This window comes from Gopherus evgoodei, chromosome 6 (genome assembly GCF_007399415.2).
Source record: "Gopherus evgoodei ecotype Sinaloan lineage chromosome 6, rGopEvg1_v1.p, whole genome shotgun sequence".
In the NCBI taxonomy this organism is placed as follows: Eukaryota; Metazoa; Chordata; order Testudines; family Testudinidae; genus Gopherus; species Gopherus evgoodei.
The window spans coordinates 8481597-8498136 of record NC_044327.1 but is presented as its reverse complement, the minus strand read 5'-3'; the positions used below and the strand labels follow the sequence as shown (position 1 = coordinate 8498136).

At 42.6% G+C, this 16540-nt stretch overlaps 1 protein-coding gene across 1 annotated transcript in view; it reads right to left on the bottom strand.

Moving 5' to 3' along the window:
* Nucleotides 1–16540, bottom strand: part of DGKQ (diacylglycerol kinase theta) — a 159939-nt gene that overhangs the window by 91846 nt on the left and 51553 nt on the right. Inside the window, exons 4-7 of the mRNA XM_030566832.1 lie at nt 11073–11172; nt 7436–7521; nt 4962–5087; nt 3264–3417 (exon numbers count right to left, since the gene is read on the bottom strand). Coding sequence (XP_030422692.1) covers nt 3264–3417; nt 4962–5087; nt 7436–7521; nt 11073–11172 — 466 coding nt within the window. The remainder of the gene's footprint in view (nt 1–3263; nt 3418–4961; nt 5088–7435; nt 7522–11072; nt 11173–16540) is intronic.

Genomic DNA, 16540 nt, shown 5'->3' with positions numbered 1-16540 from the left:
GAAGGTCCTGTATCGTGTGCTGGAGCTCTGGCGGAAGGCCGGAAACCTGCAGCCAGGAGATGCGACGCATCGTAACTCCCGACGCGAGGGTACGGGCAGCCGAGTCCGCAGCGTCCAAGGATGCTTGTAAGGCCGTGCGCGCGACCTTTTTGCCCTCGTCCAGGATGGCCGTAAACTCCTGGCGAGCATCCTGTGGCAGCAGCTCTTTAAATTTGTCCACTGCCACCCAGGAGTTAAAAGCGTACCTGCTCAGCAGGGCCTGCTGATTAGAGACCCTGAGCTGCAGGGCCCCAGCCGAATATACCTTACGGCCAAGGAGGTCCATCCGCCTGGCCTCTCTGGATTTGGGGGCCGGAGCCTCCTGGCCGTGACGCTCCCTATCGTTCACCGACTGCACCACCAGTGAACCGGGAGTCGGATGAACGTGCAAGTATTCATACCCCTTGGAAGGGGCCATGTACTTTCTCTCGACTCCTTTCGCTGTCGGAGGGATGGAGGCCGGGGACTGCCAGATAGTATTGGCATTGGCCTGAATGGTCCGTACAAAGGGCAGGGCGACCCTGGTGGGAGCATCCGAAGAGAGGATGGTAACAATCGGGTCCTCTATCTCCGAGACCTCCTCTGCCTGCAGACTCAGGTTTTGGGCCACCCGCCTGAGGAGGTCCTGGTGCGCCCTGAGATCCAGCGGGGGGGGACTGTTGGAGGAGGTACCCGCCACCGCCTCATCCGGGGAGGAGGATGAGGAGACCCCAGGCACGATAGTGTCCAACTGAGGGCCTTCCTCAGCCCTCGCCTCTACCTCCGGAGCCACAGCGGAGTCCTGCTGTTTGGACCCTTCCTCCGCCTCCGGGGAGGGAGGGGGGCGAGACAAGGAGGCTTCAGGGGCCCTACGCTCCGCATTCGCCGGTGTGGGAGGGAGCTGCTGGGGGCCCTGGGCCTGATGGTATGCCCAGGGTGTCCAGAATCCCCACTGTGGTGGGCCTTGGTCTTCCAGCGGCGGATCCCCGAAGAGCGCCGCCTGCCGGTCGGTGCCGAGCGCATACGCACTGTCCGCCTGCGAAGATACGGACGGCTGTCTCGAGGGCCACGGCGGGGCCGACCCCGGATGGTACGGGCCGGCGCGGGCCGGCACGGAGGATCGTCTCGGTGCCGGGGACCGGTGCCGGGAGTCGTATCGGTGCCGGGATCGGGACCGGGACCTGGATCTGTCACGGTGCCGGGATCCTGATCGGTACCGGGTGTCGCTTCGGTAGCGGGACCTGCCACCGGCTCGGTGCCGGGAGGTCGACCGGGACCTACCACCGGCTCGGCGCCGGGAGGTCGACCGAGACCTGCCACCATCTCGGTGCCGGGAGGTCGACCGGGACCTACCACCGGCTCGGCGCCGGGAGGTCGACCGAGACCGGGACCTGCCACCAGCTCGGTGCCGGGAGGTCGACCGGTGCGGCGAGTAGCGATGGGACCTGCTCCTGGAGTCGCGGTGCCGGTGACGCCGACTGGAGCTTGACCGCGACCGTCCGGAGGTCGACCGTTGCCGCGAGTGCGACCGGTGCCGCTGAGGGGAGCGGTGCCGGGACTGCGAGCGGCGTCGGGATCTGGAGCGCCCAAGACGTCGGGACCTAGATGGCGAAGGACTGTCTCTGGGCGGCGCCGACATCATGGGCTTGCCCCTGGACATGACCCGCACCGGAGGTACCGGGGGTGGCAGCCGAGTGGGCTCCGTCAGGGCAATAAGGTCCCGAGCCGAGGCGAAGGTCTCCGGTGTTGACGGGACCACTATCTCAACCCCAGATCTCATGGGGGAGCTCGGCGGCACCGGACTCAACGGACCCGCCAGGCCCGGAGTCAACGGTGCTGACGGTGCCGGCGGTGCCGCGGCCGATGTCGAGGCCGGGCGCTCAAGCCGGGTCTGCCTGGCCGGAGTAGCAGACTTCGACGGCCTAGGCTGTGATTCCGGTGCCGGAGAAGGTCGGTGCCGAGGAGTCTTCTCGGTGCCGGAGCGATCCGGTGCCGGTGCCAAGACCACGGTCCGCGAAGTCGACGGGTCAAGTGCCGCCTCCATTAGGAGAGTTCGGAGCCTCTGATCTCTCTCCTTTTTTGTCCTCGGCTTGAAAGCCTTACAGATGCGGCACTTGTCAGACCTGTGCGATTCCCCGAGGCACTTCAGGCACGCTTCGTGGGGATCGCTGGTGGGCATGGGCTTCTTGCAGGCCGCACACTGCTTGAAGCCCGGCGAAACAGGCATGAGCCTGGCGCCGGGTGCCGGGAAGGGCTAAGCCCCCGGCCAAGAACTATTTAACAACTATTGACTAAACTATTTACTTAACAACACTAATTAACACTATATAGAACTAGAGATAAGCGATTGAAAACTAGGAGAGCTAGGGACGTGGAGGACAGCTAAGCCGCGCTCCACAGTTCCAACGACCGACACGGCGGTAAGAAGGAACTGAGGAGCGGGCGGGCCGGCAGGGGTATATATAGAGCGCCATGGCGGCGCCACTCTAGGGGGCGACCTGCCGGCCCACTGGAGTTGCTAGGGTAAAAAAGTTTCCGACGAACGTGCACGCGCGGCGCGCACACCTAACTGGAATGGATGTGAGCAATCACTCGAAGAAGAACATCAGCATCAGTATCCTAGTTAGTTAAAGACGACTCTGGTCTACAGTTTCCACAATAAACACTGCACCTGTTAAGTTACTAAATGTATGTGAGATGGAGGGGAAGACATGTTTGATCGAAAAAGGTGCTAAAAACGCAGTTGCTTTCTCCTCTGCCATCCCACCCTGTATATGGAGATTTATTTTTCCTATAAATGCAGAAGTGACATACTGCTGCTTCAGCTCTGGAATAATAGAAGCTACAGGCTGAGACATGATTTGCTCACAAAAAAACTAGTCTTCTCCTTCATAAAAATGCCCTATGTTTGTAAATATACAATCATGTTATGTGCAAGCTGGAACTAGGCTTTCTTTAGAACATGTTATAGCAAGAAAACCAAGGTACCTAGATATTTATTGTCAAACTCAGTAGAACTGATGCCAAATAGTCAATTAGAAACAAGAATTCCGCAGGCTCTGTATTTAGAATCCATATCATGTAGCATAAGTAGCAGCCTTAGCTAGTAATAGATTAATATTACATCCTCAAAAAAGACGTATTACATGATCAGCAACCTTAAAAGATTCAGTTCAATACTGATGTAAAACACAGTAACTCCACATATTTAGCACTCTATTGGATACCATTTTCAAAGTCTTTACCTGGTTCTGTTTGCAGGCTCTCTGATATTCGAAAACAGTGCATTTTGCTGAAATTGCGAGAAACTAACCGCACGCAATTCGGAGGAAGAATCATATTCCTTAATCTTCCAAAAGTACATTCTGGTGGTACAATAATGTAGCAAGAAGCATGAGCCTATAAACACAAACATCATTAAATACGTGTCAAACCTCAGACATTAAACTTGTAAAAAAATTAACTCACTATAATAAAATTTTAGGCAATGGCCTTGCAAACCATGCTGGAACAAATTCATACTTATTGTAAACTGGTCCATCTCCTGTGCAATGAATGGAGTTGCAGCCACTTACATCAGGTTTGATTTTAACTCTCTATATTTTTATTGACATAACAGTGAGAATTCTTAACATGTGACAACACTTTTTAAAATATTAAAAACATTCTACGGAAATCTAAAGTTTTACATACATGGACATAAAGGAACAATAGTAAGGTTGTTTTGCACTGAACCATTGGATTTTGCATTCTAGTGGTACTCACAAGTGGGAAGATGATCAAAACGTGGACAAGAGTGTTATAATTAATAGGTTACCCTGTAGGGAGTCGAGGCTGCGATCTCCTCCTGGGGTTTTACTTCCATTGACAAATTCAGGAATTGTCCCTTCTGAAGCTTATGTCATCAGCCCAGACTCTTGAGTAAATTTCTGCCTTACGTTTATTCTAGACCATCTATTGTCCTTGGAATCAGATTATGGTAAATACATATGACAAACTGATGAACAGAGCCAATAAAAGAAGTTCGCAAAAAATTAAAGAAAAAATGGTGATCTGTGTTATTTCAGGTATTTGTTTTTTAAAAGTATGTTTGAATATCTAAATAATTGACATAAAATATACCTGAAATACTGACTAATTGTTAACCCTTAAGATACAGGTAAGCTTGCTACAGTAAGTTTTAAGACTTAGTGTGGCAATTCAAAAATACTTTTGTTTTTAATTATTAAATATGTTTTTAACTTCCTATCCCCTAACGATTGGTGTGTTATTTCTAGGCACTGTTTCTGCGTTTCACCCCCTAGGTGACTAATGATGGATGCAGTGACCCCTATTCTACACAGCAGGTTGTATGTCAGTTATACGTCTGTAAGCAGTTTTGGTTCTCTTCTGGATGAAAGGATACTTCTGTTGTATGGGAATCAAACATTAGCGGTACAAAATCAAAATCAAATACATAAATTCAAATATACGTTAAGAAATGTTGGGAACAATCTCCAGGGTTCAACAACACTCCATGGTGAAAGGGAACATGAACAGGTTAGAAGGAGGGATTCCACGTAATCAGCATAAATCTTTGTTTCTTTTTACAATTCATGTCAATAATAGAAGGACTAACTGGTAACATACATCATGGGTGAGAACCACAAGACAAGAAATGAAATAGCAGCCCTGTACTGAACGAAGAAGCAGCAGTTAACTATGCAGTGTTAGTACCCACAAAGAATCCTGTTAAGACACAGCATTAAGAATTTCCTAATTTTATCTGCTTATTTTAAAATTCCTCCACTTTGGAAACTAAAGGAAACAAACCCCAAACTTACTTTTGCTCTGATTTATCGAGTGTCATCCAACAAATGACTGATTTATTCATAGCCAGTTTTAAATACATCAAATTAACAATGCTTTTATTTCCACAGACATGACCAATGACGTTTACATACCAGAATGCCACACCACTCACACCTCATGCCAGACAGCACCTCCGAAGAACCACAGGTTTTCTTGCAGACCTCACAGCGAGCACTGGACGAGAGATTTCCCTCCCTCCAATGATGATGGTATGTATCCTGAGAAAATGGATCAATCGATTGTATTATACCAAATGCCAAATACTACCATGTCCCTACATGATTAGTTTAAAATTAACCCTAAAGGCTTTAGGAAAAACATCACCGAATGTTGTGCATATTTAATGTAATTAATATATAAAATATTTAATTATTTTCCTTTGAAATACAGAGTAAGCAAGTTGCAGTAGACCATTAAAATCCCACAAAAAATCCAGGATAAAGAAGTCTCACTGTCCCGTTTTCCTGAGCATTGTAATGTTTAGTTCTGTAATAAATGCATCAACTTAAGGAACAATATTTGGCACTTACATATCACTTTCCATCTTCACAGCCCATTACAAATCTTAGTTCTCAAAATATTCAGAGAGATTAGAATTAGCATTTTACAGGTTAAAAAATTGAGGCGCAAACGTTAAACATTTTGCCTGAGACATAAGCAGCAGCCAGCCTGAAATGGGTTTAGAGCTCTCAGAAATGTGTGGCTTCTATAATGATTCTCTGCATCCTTGGGGTGTGTCACATTGCTCAAAAGCTCAAAATGCAGAAAAACCACAGGAAAACGACAAAAGACAAAAACCTCACATCACCTGTGGGTGGACACTTTTCACAAACTATCACTCTAGGTCTGCCCTATCAGTCCTCATCCTCAAAGGAAACCTGCACAAGCCTTTCAAAAGACGAGCCTGGGAGCTTAAATTCATAACTTTGCTAAAGCAGCAAAGAATCCTGTGGCACCTTATAGACTAACAGACGTTATAGAGCATGAGCTTTCGTGGGTGAATACCCACTTCCTCAGATGCATGTCATGACATGCATCTGAGGAAGTGGGTATTCACCCACGAAAGCTCATGCTCTATAACGTCTGTTAGTCTATAAGGTGCCACAGGATTCTTTGCTGCTTTTACAGGTCCAGACTAACACGGCTACCCTCTGATACATAACTTTGCTAGACACTCAATATGATGGACTGAAAAGAGACAGTGTAGTTATGACTTATTACAACAATCTGTAACCACTAACACCACCCCCGCCACCCCCATCTTCCTTTCCTCCTCTAACTGCAAGGGTGTTAACAGGCCACTTCACATGGAATGGTCCCCTGAAATATGTGTTACCCACTTATGCTAAACCATCTGTTCCACCTTGCATTTAGCTGTGACACTCTGAGTACATTTCCCACATCTGAAGAAGAGCTCTGAGTAAGCGCGAAAGTCATCTCTCTCACCAACAAATGTTGGTCCAATAAAGATATCACCTCCCCTACCTTGTCTCTAATACCCTGAGGCCGATATGGCTACAACTCCGCACACAGAAATATTAATTTGTATTACATGTTCTGTATACAGCCCACAATGTAGTATTCTTACACTAAAGCTATATACACAGCAAATGGCACCTCTAGCTACTATAACAACAGACCCTTTCAAAATGCCTAGTCAGCCTTCAGTAGGAGAGAGAGAGAGAGAGAGAGAGAGAGAGAGAGAGAGGCCAAACATTTTAAAAGTGGTGCTAAAAGCTACGGTACTACTAGCACCACAGTTAGGCCTGATTTTCAGAAGTGCTCAACATTCAGCAGTAACTGTTGACTATCATGGAAGCTGCTGGCTGCTCAGCACTTCTGAAAATCAGGTCTCAACATCCACTAAATTACCCTAATTTTCAGCAGCCATCTTTTAAAGTTTTGGCTACAAAATTTAAAATAACTGAGTTACAACAACAGGGAGAAGTGCAACAGCTGTACAGTCATTTCACCCTTCACAAAGAGGACACTACAGTTTAGAAATGATCCATCAGTAGGAAGGGCACATTGTATTTTGATGATAATTATATCTGTCCTGCCAACAGGCTTGTACCGTTAGCATTACAGTGTCTCTAAAATAGGTTCACATCATGAGAAGCAAAAAAAAAGAAAAAGATGTAGAAGCAACATTGGAGAGAAGAGGGAATTTCCATTTCCCCATTACCAGATTGGTCTTTTTTTTTGTTTTTAAATAAAGACCGAGATTTTCTGAACGCCTCTGGGTATGCTGAACTTGAGCTCCACCGAGCATGTCTAAAAGTCAGCAGCAACATCCTGCTCTCCATTGGACAAATGTCAGTAACATGTTAGAAAACAAAAAGTAGCATCAGTTCACAACAAAATCCAATAATATACAGGATGTATTTTTCTGTTCCTTATATATAAGAAACATATCTACCAAAACAATGTCACTCACGCATTAAGCCACACAACAGAAACTGGAGGAGGATGTTACTGGAGGAGGGGAAGGATTCAGGTTTGTTTTACATTGAAAGTAACTGATTGTACTTCATACTCTGTTCTAGTCACACAAGTTAACACTCACATGATCCTGATGCCCATCTTGATGGCACTGACGACAATCGCTGCAAGCAAATGGGAGACAATCTGTATGCACGTGTAATTCACACACTGAAAGTAAAAAATTAAACAGGAAATGTCTTTAGCACCCAGGTTTGTTTTATTTTCCTATCTCCCCACACAGCATTTCTCATGATTTTTACTGTTCAGCAAAGATGAGCAAAAAGCAAGACGTTTATCTATATTATGGTGCGTGTTATTCAATTTACTATGCATTTAATTGATGCAACTATTATTTAACTGAAAAAGCAAGTATGTAGGAAGACAAAGCTAATTTTGGCTTGAGTGATTTAATTATTTCTTCCAATAAAGTAAGATAAGAACAATTGGCTAGTTTACTACAAGAATGTCTATAGTCTGATTCAGAGAAATCAGTCCTCTTCCCTAATATAATCACCTCTTTCACCTTAAATTGGAAATTTTGCTTTAACAAAATGAGAAAGTAGAGTTCAGGAGACCCCCATTAATAAGAAGGGCAACTTTCTCTATTTTCTATAGCTGAAAAACAATGAAGTCCTAAACACAGGGCAGTGATAGCCAACCACCAAGTTGTATCCCTAAATACTCTGACATTGCAGGGGGAGAGGAGGCAGACGACTGTAGACATTCCAAAAATCACATCTTCAAACTCCTCCACTCTGCCTGACTCGGAGTCTCAGTAGGGGTCCCAGGGAACGAACAGACATCGTGTCTGACAAAGTGTCCCTCCAAAGTAGGGTGAGTGTAGCATACTGGGACACTGAACTATTAATAGTGTTGTACTGCACTCTTTTAACCTGATACCTAAATAAGGGACAGGCTTGCTCCTTGCCACATCGTTAGCTGGCCTAGGAGCAGACAGTAAACATACATACACACATACACACACACACACACACACACACACACACACAGAGGTAATGGAGTGTGGAGGAGTTTGCACTGCCGCTGCCTCTACAGTATGTTGTACTGGTTTTCTTGGAACCAGCAATCCATCATCAGGACCATTACTCCAACACCTTTAATGACATGTCTAAAGGACCTGAAGAGTTTATTAGGAGCATCAAAGAGTTCTTGTAGCACCAAAAGAAAATATTTTTCCATGTTTCTCTGTCTAGCTTGTTAGGTTACCCAGGAAACCTAGATCACTTTTCCACTGAATATACACAAATACTGTGTGTGCAATACACAAAGAGAGATTACATTAGACAACCCAGAATCATAAGTGGACTCTAACAGCCAGACAGCAGAATGTTACCCAGGGACTAATATCTGAAATCAACCATTTTGCTGTCAGATGTCAACTTGGATTCCTTATTTCAACTTGAATATATTCTAGAAGAAAAGGGGCATATCCATCCCATTTAGGAGATTTGGTCCAAATTTCTTTGCACTCTATATCCTAGTCTCCATCTTAATGTCAAGAGACAGAACACCGGAGCGTGGGAGGGGGTTTACAGCCTCCCCTTATGCCAGATGTTTTAGAAGTCAGATATATCCAGCTGCTAGATTTCCACCAGAAGAAGCCTTACTATGGCCCATGAAGATTTGGATAAGTTTTCCTTTTGGACCAAAAGTAGTATTTTGATTTCCTAAAGGCTGACCTGAAGCTTCAGCTACAAAGGAGAGGTCACTGACCCATTAGCAAAGTGGAATTCCAAGTTAACAGCTTCAACAAAATGCAACAAAACTTGCATGACCTGGAATGACAGTTCTGTAATGACCTCCTTAACAGACACACGTTACTGTAACAGAATGGATAAAAATGCTGGAAGACACACCGCAAACGTAAAATTACACAGGGACAAATGGCCATGAACCATTTGGAAGAAGAAGAAAAAATAAAAGAAAATAAGCTACAATCTAAATTGTAAACAGAACTGTTCTTTAAAAGTGAGCATTCTGGGCAGACAGCAACATTTGCCTCTTCAAATAAATCAAGAACATGAATCTCAGGATTCCACCATGCCTACAAACCACCTTTCTGTAGCATTCACGGAACCCATTGTTCCAACCACCTCACACAACTCTGAGGAGTATTCCAGGTCTGCGCCAGAAGTCAGCCATGCTGACAGCCAGTAACAATGACAGTCATGCTTTCTACAAGAATCAAGTTACATATTCTGTAAACTTAATTTTAAAAGTGCTCTGCAAATGGTAATAAATAAAGTCAATAAGCACATTCTAGCTAATTGTAGTCCTATACATGGCTGTGGATGTAATTCACCACTGCACATAAGCAAAGACTGTCTTATGTTTAAATCTACAAGAGAAGCAACATTTTTTTTCTTCTCTGAAAAGAATCCTTCTGAAAACTGCTATAACAAGGTAGTAAGTATGACATCTCTAAATAGAATATCAGGGTTGGAAGAGAGGAGGTCATCTAGTCCAACCCCCTGCTCAAGCATGACCAATCCCCAGACAGATTTTTGTCCCGAAGTCCTAAATGGCCCCCTCAAGGATTGAACTCTCAACCCTTGGTGTAGCAGGCCAATGCTCAAATCACTGAGCTTTCCCTCCCCCAATAGATTAAGTGTAGTCCTAACTTGACTACAAATCTGCCACAAAAATTACTTGGTAAAAAGAGATATTGTGCAGTTCCAGAGTTATTTATCAACTTTCTTTTTTTTAAATACACATTTGATAAGGAAAATGTTGACAGTTTCGTAAATTCAGCCTGGACTTAGAGACAAGCTGAGTTCTTTCCATCCACACATCTCCAGTAATAAAGTTTCTGCAAACCAAATCATGATTTCAGTGAGGTTACAGAGGCACAGCTGATTGGAACAAAGCAACAATTCTGTTGTTGGTACACTTGGTAGAGTACAATCTGCAGCTCACGCAGCAAAGCTGTGTTGGCTCTGCATTATTAATAGGAGTAAAAGCTGGAAACTGCATTGCAGTTGGCAGATATGCCTCCAGATACCAAAAAGAACAGATTTGTTGAGTAGGAAGGAAATAGTTTATAGACAACCACTTTCAAAAGACAAAACAGTCTTTAAAAAGCAAGATTTAGAAATGACTGGGGAGATGTGTTAACTTCAGCCCAGGAGCGTAGGGTAATAACTAAGCAGTCTTTAGGGGCTCTTTCATAATGCACACTTTGATTGTTTAGTTTACAACTGAAGGATAGTGTCTGCCGAAAGGAAGAGGAATTGGTCTGTCAAATACAAAGGAAATTCATCAAATCAAAACTCATCTCAAGGTATAAGTGCCTCCCTAACTGTCAACAATACCTTTTCTTTGAACTAGTCAATGAAGACCATCAAAAGAGAACACAAGTTTTTATCACCCAATTAAAAAAAAAACGTTAAAACTAACTTTATAAAGCCTTTTTCTGATCCCTGATGTTGCTTACAAGGGTCTTCAGAATGGGCCCAAAACTATCCAACATGACTCTAGGTCCACCCCTATTCCCTCTTCCCTCCATCTGCGCTCCAACCTATTGCAATGCAAGTGAAGCAGCCCAGGGTACAAATTAAGTCGAGCTTCTCTCATAAATGCAAAAAGAAAGGAATTTATCTCGGGGTTATTATTAGCGTATCTTATAGATCTTTAGAAATACACATATATCTATTTTTATGTGACACAACATGACCGTGCATATATAGGTTTTAAATTACCTTCACATCGAAATGCAAGGGACTCTAACTGCTTTCTGCACACGGTGCAAAACTTTCTTTTGTAATGTCCCGGAGGTCCAAAACAATGTGCAACTGGAATCTGTCAATGAAAATATACAGGGTACATCTTTAACCATCACTGTCATATCAATAACTATTAAGAAGAATTCTAAGTCATTGACACTTCCTTTGTTTACCATATGCTGCAATACATGACGTTACACTATGTGCACACACAGAAATGGGGAGGAACACAAACTGAAAACAAATATATTAGTTTGATTAGAAACATCCAGGCATCTCCAAATTTAAAAAGAGAAACAAGAAAAAATGGCACTAATGAGGTGTTATTATTGACCCAAAGGATCCAATTATTATCAGGGTCCCACACAGAGACATAGTCCTTGCCCTTAAGAGTATTTGAACAGACAAAACAAACACAAACAACATACAAGAAAAATGCCAAAAGATGCATATATATCCAGTGAATACTCTTTTTAAACATTAAAGATTTCCCTCCACCCCACTATGCTCCATGTCTTTTGGCTTGTCTCAGTTCCATTGTCAACTAACTGACCAAGGGTGCTCTCTCCACATGGCCCTCCCACGGCGCACACTGACCATTACCCAAAACAACAACTTAACATTGCAAAGCCTGGACAGCAAAGACACCCATGCCAAACTGCCACAGTTACAATTTGAATATCCCTTATTATAGCGAGGCGGAAGACAACCAGATTGTGTAAATGACTGTGCTGAATCACAAGGATGGATGTTTTGGTATTATTGCGACACTAGAAGGCAAATCTGTGGCTAGGCTCAAAGAGGAATTGCTCAACTTCCCAATGGACAGTGGTATCTCGAGATTCTGTTGCTATGGGCAGCACTAACAGGTTTAACAAAACATTTTTAGTGTCACTATACTCTTCTTATAAAGTAATGTAACAAAAATCTAATTATTTCTCTCCCATATCAATGATTGCTGCTAAATTGGGAAGTGCAGGGCCAATGGAAAAAAGCACGGGTGGAATTTCATCTTTCAATACAGTAGGAAAAATGTCTCAACAGTGTTAAACGGTCTTTTAACACTGCATCTTCCTATTTATGACAGAGTCTGGATCTAGTAACAATAACCACAGCTGAATCTTGGGACTGAGTCTTTTCTTCAGGTGATACCAAACAAACAACAACAGACAGTAATAAGAACATAAGAACGGCCATACTGGGTCAGACCACAGGTCCATCTAGCCCAGCATCATGTCTTCCAAGAGTGGCCAATGCCAGGTGCCCCAGAGGGAATGAACAGAACGGGTAATCATCAAGTGATCCATCTCCTGTCGCCCATCAAAGCTTCTGGCAAACAGATGGTAGGAATGCCATCCCTGCCCATCCTGGCTAATAGCCATTGATGGACCTATCCTCCATGAATTTATCTAATTCTTTTTTGAACCCTGTTACAGTCTTAGTCTTCCCAACATCCTGTGGTAAGGAGTTCCACAGGTTGATTGTGTGCTGTGGGAAGACATACTTCCTTTTGTTTGTTTGTTTTACACCTGTCGCCTATTAATTTCATTTAGTGACCCCTAATTCTTGTGTTATGAGAAGTAGAAAATAACACTTCTTTATTCACCTTCTCCACACCAATCATGATTTTATAGACCTCTACCATATCTCTCCTTAGTCATCTCTTCTCCAAGCTGAAAAGTCCCAGTCTTATTAATCTCTCTTCGCACAGAAGTTATTCTATACCGCTAATCATTGCCCTTTTCTGTACCTTTTCCAATTCCAACATATCTTTTTTGAGATGGGGTGAACACATCTGCACACAGTATTCAAGATGTGGGCGTACCATGAATTTATATAGCAGCAATATGATATTTTCTTTTTCATTATCTATCACTTTCCTAAGGATTCCCAACATTCTATTTGCTTTTCTGACTGCCGCTGCACATTGAGTGGATGTTTTCAGAGAACTATCCACAATGACTCCAACATCTCTTTTGTGGAGTGGTAACAGCTAATTTAGATCCCATTATTTTATATGTATAGTTGGGATTATGTTTTCCAATGTGCATTACTTTGCATTTATCAACCTTGAATTTCATCTGCCATTTTGTTGCCCAGTCATCCAGTTTTGAGAGATCCACAGTCTGGAGACACTAGTATTTGAAGCGGCATATTCCTGTCACATTAGTACACTCATACAATAAGCCAGAAGTACAAATGTCTCTTTTAGACTTTAGAATTCAAATGACTAATCTCACAAAGTTCAGGTATAATTTAGGTTAATTACATTTTAAAATTTCAAATTTACACTTTTATATTACACACAGTGTGCCTCTTGAATTGAGTAATCCACATACACTTCATGACAAGCTACGACATCACATCATTTATTGTTGTCTATGACTCCATGACAATTAGCCTGGTCACATTCAAATAAAAACCTATCTGAAGTACATTTGGAACAACATTTCACTATGACATTGCACAACAAAAATCATTTCCAGTAAAATGTGTTAACAGCAGCTTTTAGATGATACATGAGATCACACAAATACCACGTTTCCATACTCACTCCAGCAGACAACCCCACCAAATTATTTAGCAAGATCTGACTGTTCCTTGAGTATTAGCATTTGCCTGTATTTGCTAGCAGCAATCTGAAATTGATCAGAATCATACCATTCCGGTCAGTTTCTAAAGGGTCTGCACCGGGAAGCTCTAACTAAACCAGAACACAGGCAGGATTACGCTAAGCAATTCTATTCCGGAAATGCTCATGACAAAGTAAGTGAAACAAAGGTTTGTCAGTCGCAAGATGGGAAAGAGATCCCAGGTGATTGGATGAGTGCAGAATGATGGGACAAAGACTGACATATAAATGAAACAAGGGATGGGGAAATGAAAAACTAAAAGTAAAATACTTTTCTTTTTTAATTGGCTGAGCAGATTCCTAACACAAATTATTGATCTCCTAATCTGAATTCATTCAGGTGGACGAAAGATGATAATTCCCTCCCTAAAGACAAAAATACAACTAAAACATTGTACTTAAAACAACATTCCCAGGTATATTAAAATCATGTTTTCCTAACATTAAAGTTACAACCATAGATGCATAAATGTCAATATAATTCACACAGCAACCATAACTCACAGCCCTGTGCATATATGCACTAGTTTTTAATTTTTCTATTATGACACAAAATGGCACTTTGGTCAAGTTATAATGATTCCTAAAAGTGTACATGCATACACTGTAATTTCAAATTTCCTAATACGTGTGTGTAATATCTCAGCCACAAGACTGTATTCACATTAGAGTTGGTTAAAAATGTGCAGACGGAACACTTTTCTGTCAGAAAATGTCAATTTATAATAATATAATAGCTAGCGTAAGTCCCCCTTTGCTGCAGATTAAGCCCATCACTTCTTGTCCTGTCTTCAGGACAATCCCTTGCCAGGGAAGGTCTGGTGATGAGCTTGCAGTCCAAGTCCTGAAATAGTACTCATTTTGAAATGAGACTAAGTAGCTGTATTAATATTGTGCATTAAAAGCACAGGAGATGGCTTCCATAGTCACAAAGAGAGTTGCAATTTCTTAGTTCTCATCAGTTACAGAGCTCCTTTTACAGTCCGATGCCACTAAAATCAATTTGTACAGAACAATACAGAAACTTTATCCATGAAATGCCATTAAAAACATCTAAGTGCCAATACAGTACTGACCAAACTTCTACTCACATGAAGGTCAGTGTTCATGCATATTTCAATTTATATCCTGAAATGCCCTTGAACACCTAGTTTACTTATGAACAGAGTATTCCCTTATCCTTCATTTCAGCATTTTCTTTCCAGCCATAACTCATGAAGACATCTGAGTACTGCCCTTTGGATACTGTCTTCTTGTGTAACTGGATATTGTCTTGCTATATTACTTACTATACCATATAGAAATGTAGTGTACAGTATAAACAAACTGCTTTTACCATCATCAAATGGCTCTGCTTTCAATAATCTTCAAAGGCCTTTTGTTGCCACCACTATAAACACTATCCTTTTATATGATTTACCGATCATGGCACTTCGAAATTATGTTAACAATTCTTACTATCGGGTGGCTGAGATGCAAACTACAGTTCATAAAGTGAAATCAAGAGTAGTGTGTAAACAGAAACATTACCCGGTATTTGTGGTACGGGGATGACTATTCTGTTTTCAGCTATCTATAGCAGCCTTTCCTAATTCTGCTAGGGATTTTCCAATTCTCTTAACCTTTGCTCTACAGATAAGCTCCCAACAATGCCACGCATAATTGTTTCTGGTCTACAAAACACTCACAAAAAGAAATATCCAGTCAAAAGACTTAAGGCTTTGAAAGCATTCTCCCTGGGAGAACAATGTGTTATTGGAATGTTAGCTTTTAAAAAAATAACATTACATTAAATTGTAAGCTCTTCAGGGCATTACACTGTTGTGAAACTGAGGACAGGAAAAATAAAACACTGTCTTTCCAGTTGTTTGCAAAGCACTTAACACAATGGGGCCTGTTTGGTGCCGTCGGGAGCTGCTAAGATACACTATTAAACAATGAAAAAACAAAGTATGCGCAGAAGTCTGGAAATTCTCAGCTAAGATTCGAACAACTGACTTAACATGGTTGCCGTAATCCAAACCACTATCTGCTTTCGAAACAGACTTCCGTTAGCTGCCACATGAAGAAAGTGAATTCTGCCTTCCTATATATATTTATTCCACAAGTATGGAAATTTTCTTGAGTGATATCAAGGGACATTCTTCTTGAAGGGAAGGCCGTCTGGCCTCGCTCGTTTAAGGAACTTGGTTTTCTCCTGTGAGTGCTGAAAGTCATCACATCATCATGACACCCACTCCTCAGCCCCTCAGCGGGGAGAGTGAATTACCAGCACCACAAAGACATGCAAAATCCTGCATTGAATTCCCTTCTCGTGTGTTATCTTCCACCCACGATTTCTCTCTTTCTTTCTTCCTTCCTAGCCTATTTCACTCCTGGCTTTTCATTGACTCCTTAAGTCAACTATACTGCAGTCATTCAATCCAGCTTTGTCTAAGGAGAAAGGATCCAACCAGATGACAGCCCTGATCAGATCATAACTAACCAGGGTCAAAGCATCAGGTGTCTTGATCGATTAGCCAGCCAAAGCATCCACTCATAATTAACTAGTAATCCAGTGTTCCAATAACATCAACAAAAGCCATGTTTCATCCATCTTATCTATCCCATCTCTCCTCCACCTTTAGTCTGCCTGCTTGTGAAGAACAGGATAAGCAGATGCCCTTCACATCAGGACAGAGTAAAATTAACCTTTGCCTTTTCAACAAAGAACGACTGTTCTGAAAATAAGAGACTGATAGTTTGACACCAAAAGGAGAGAGACTTTGATAAGGTCTAACTAAGTCTGTTTTGCATAATCACTCAACCACAG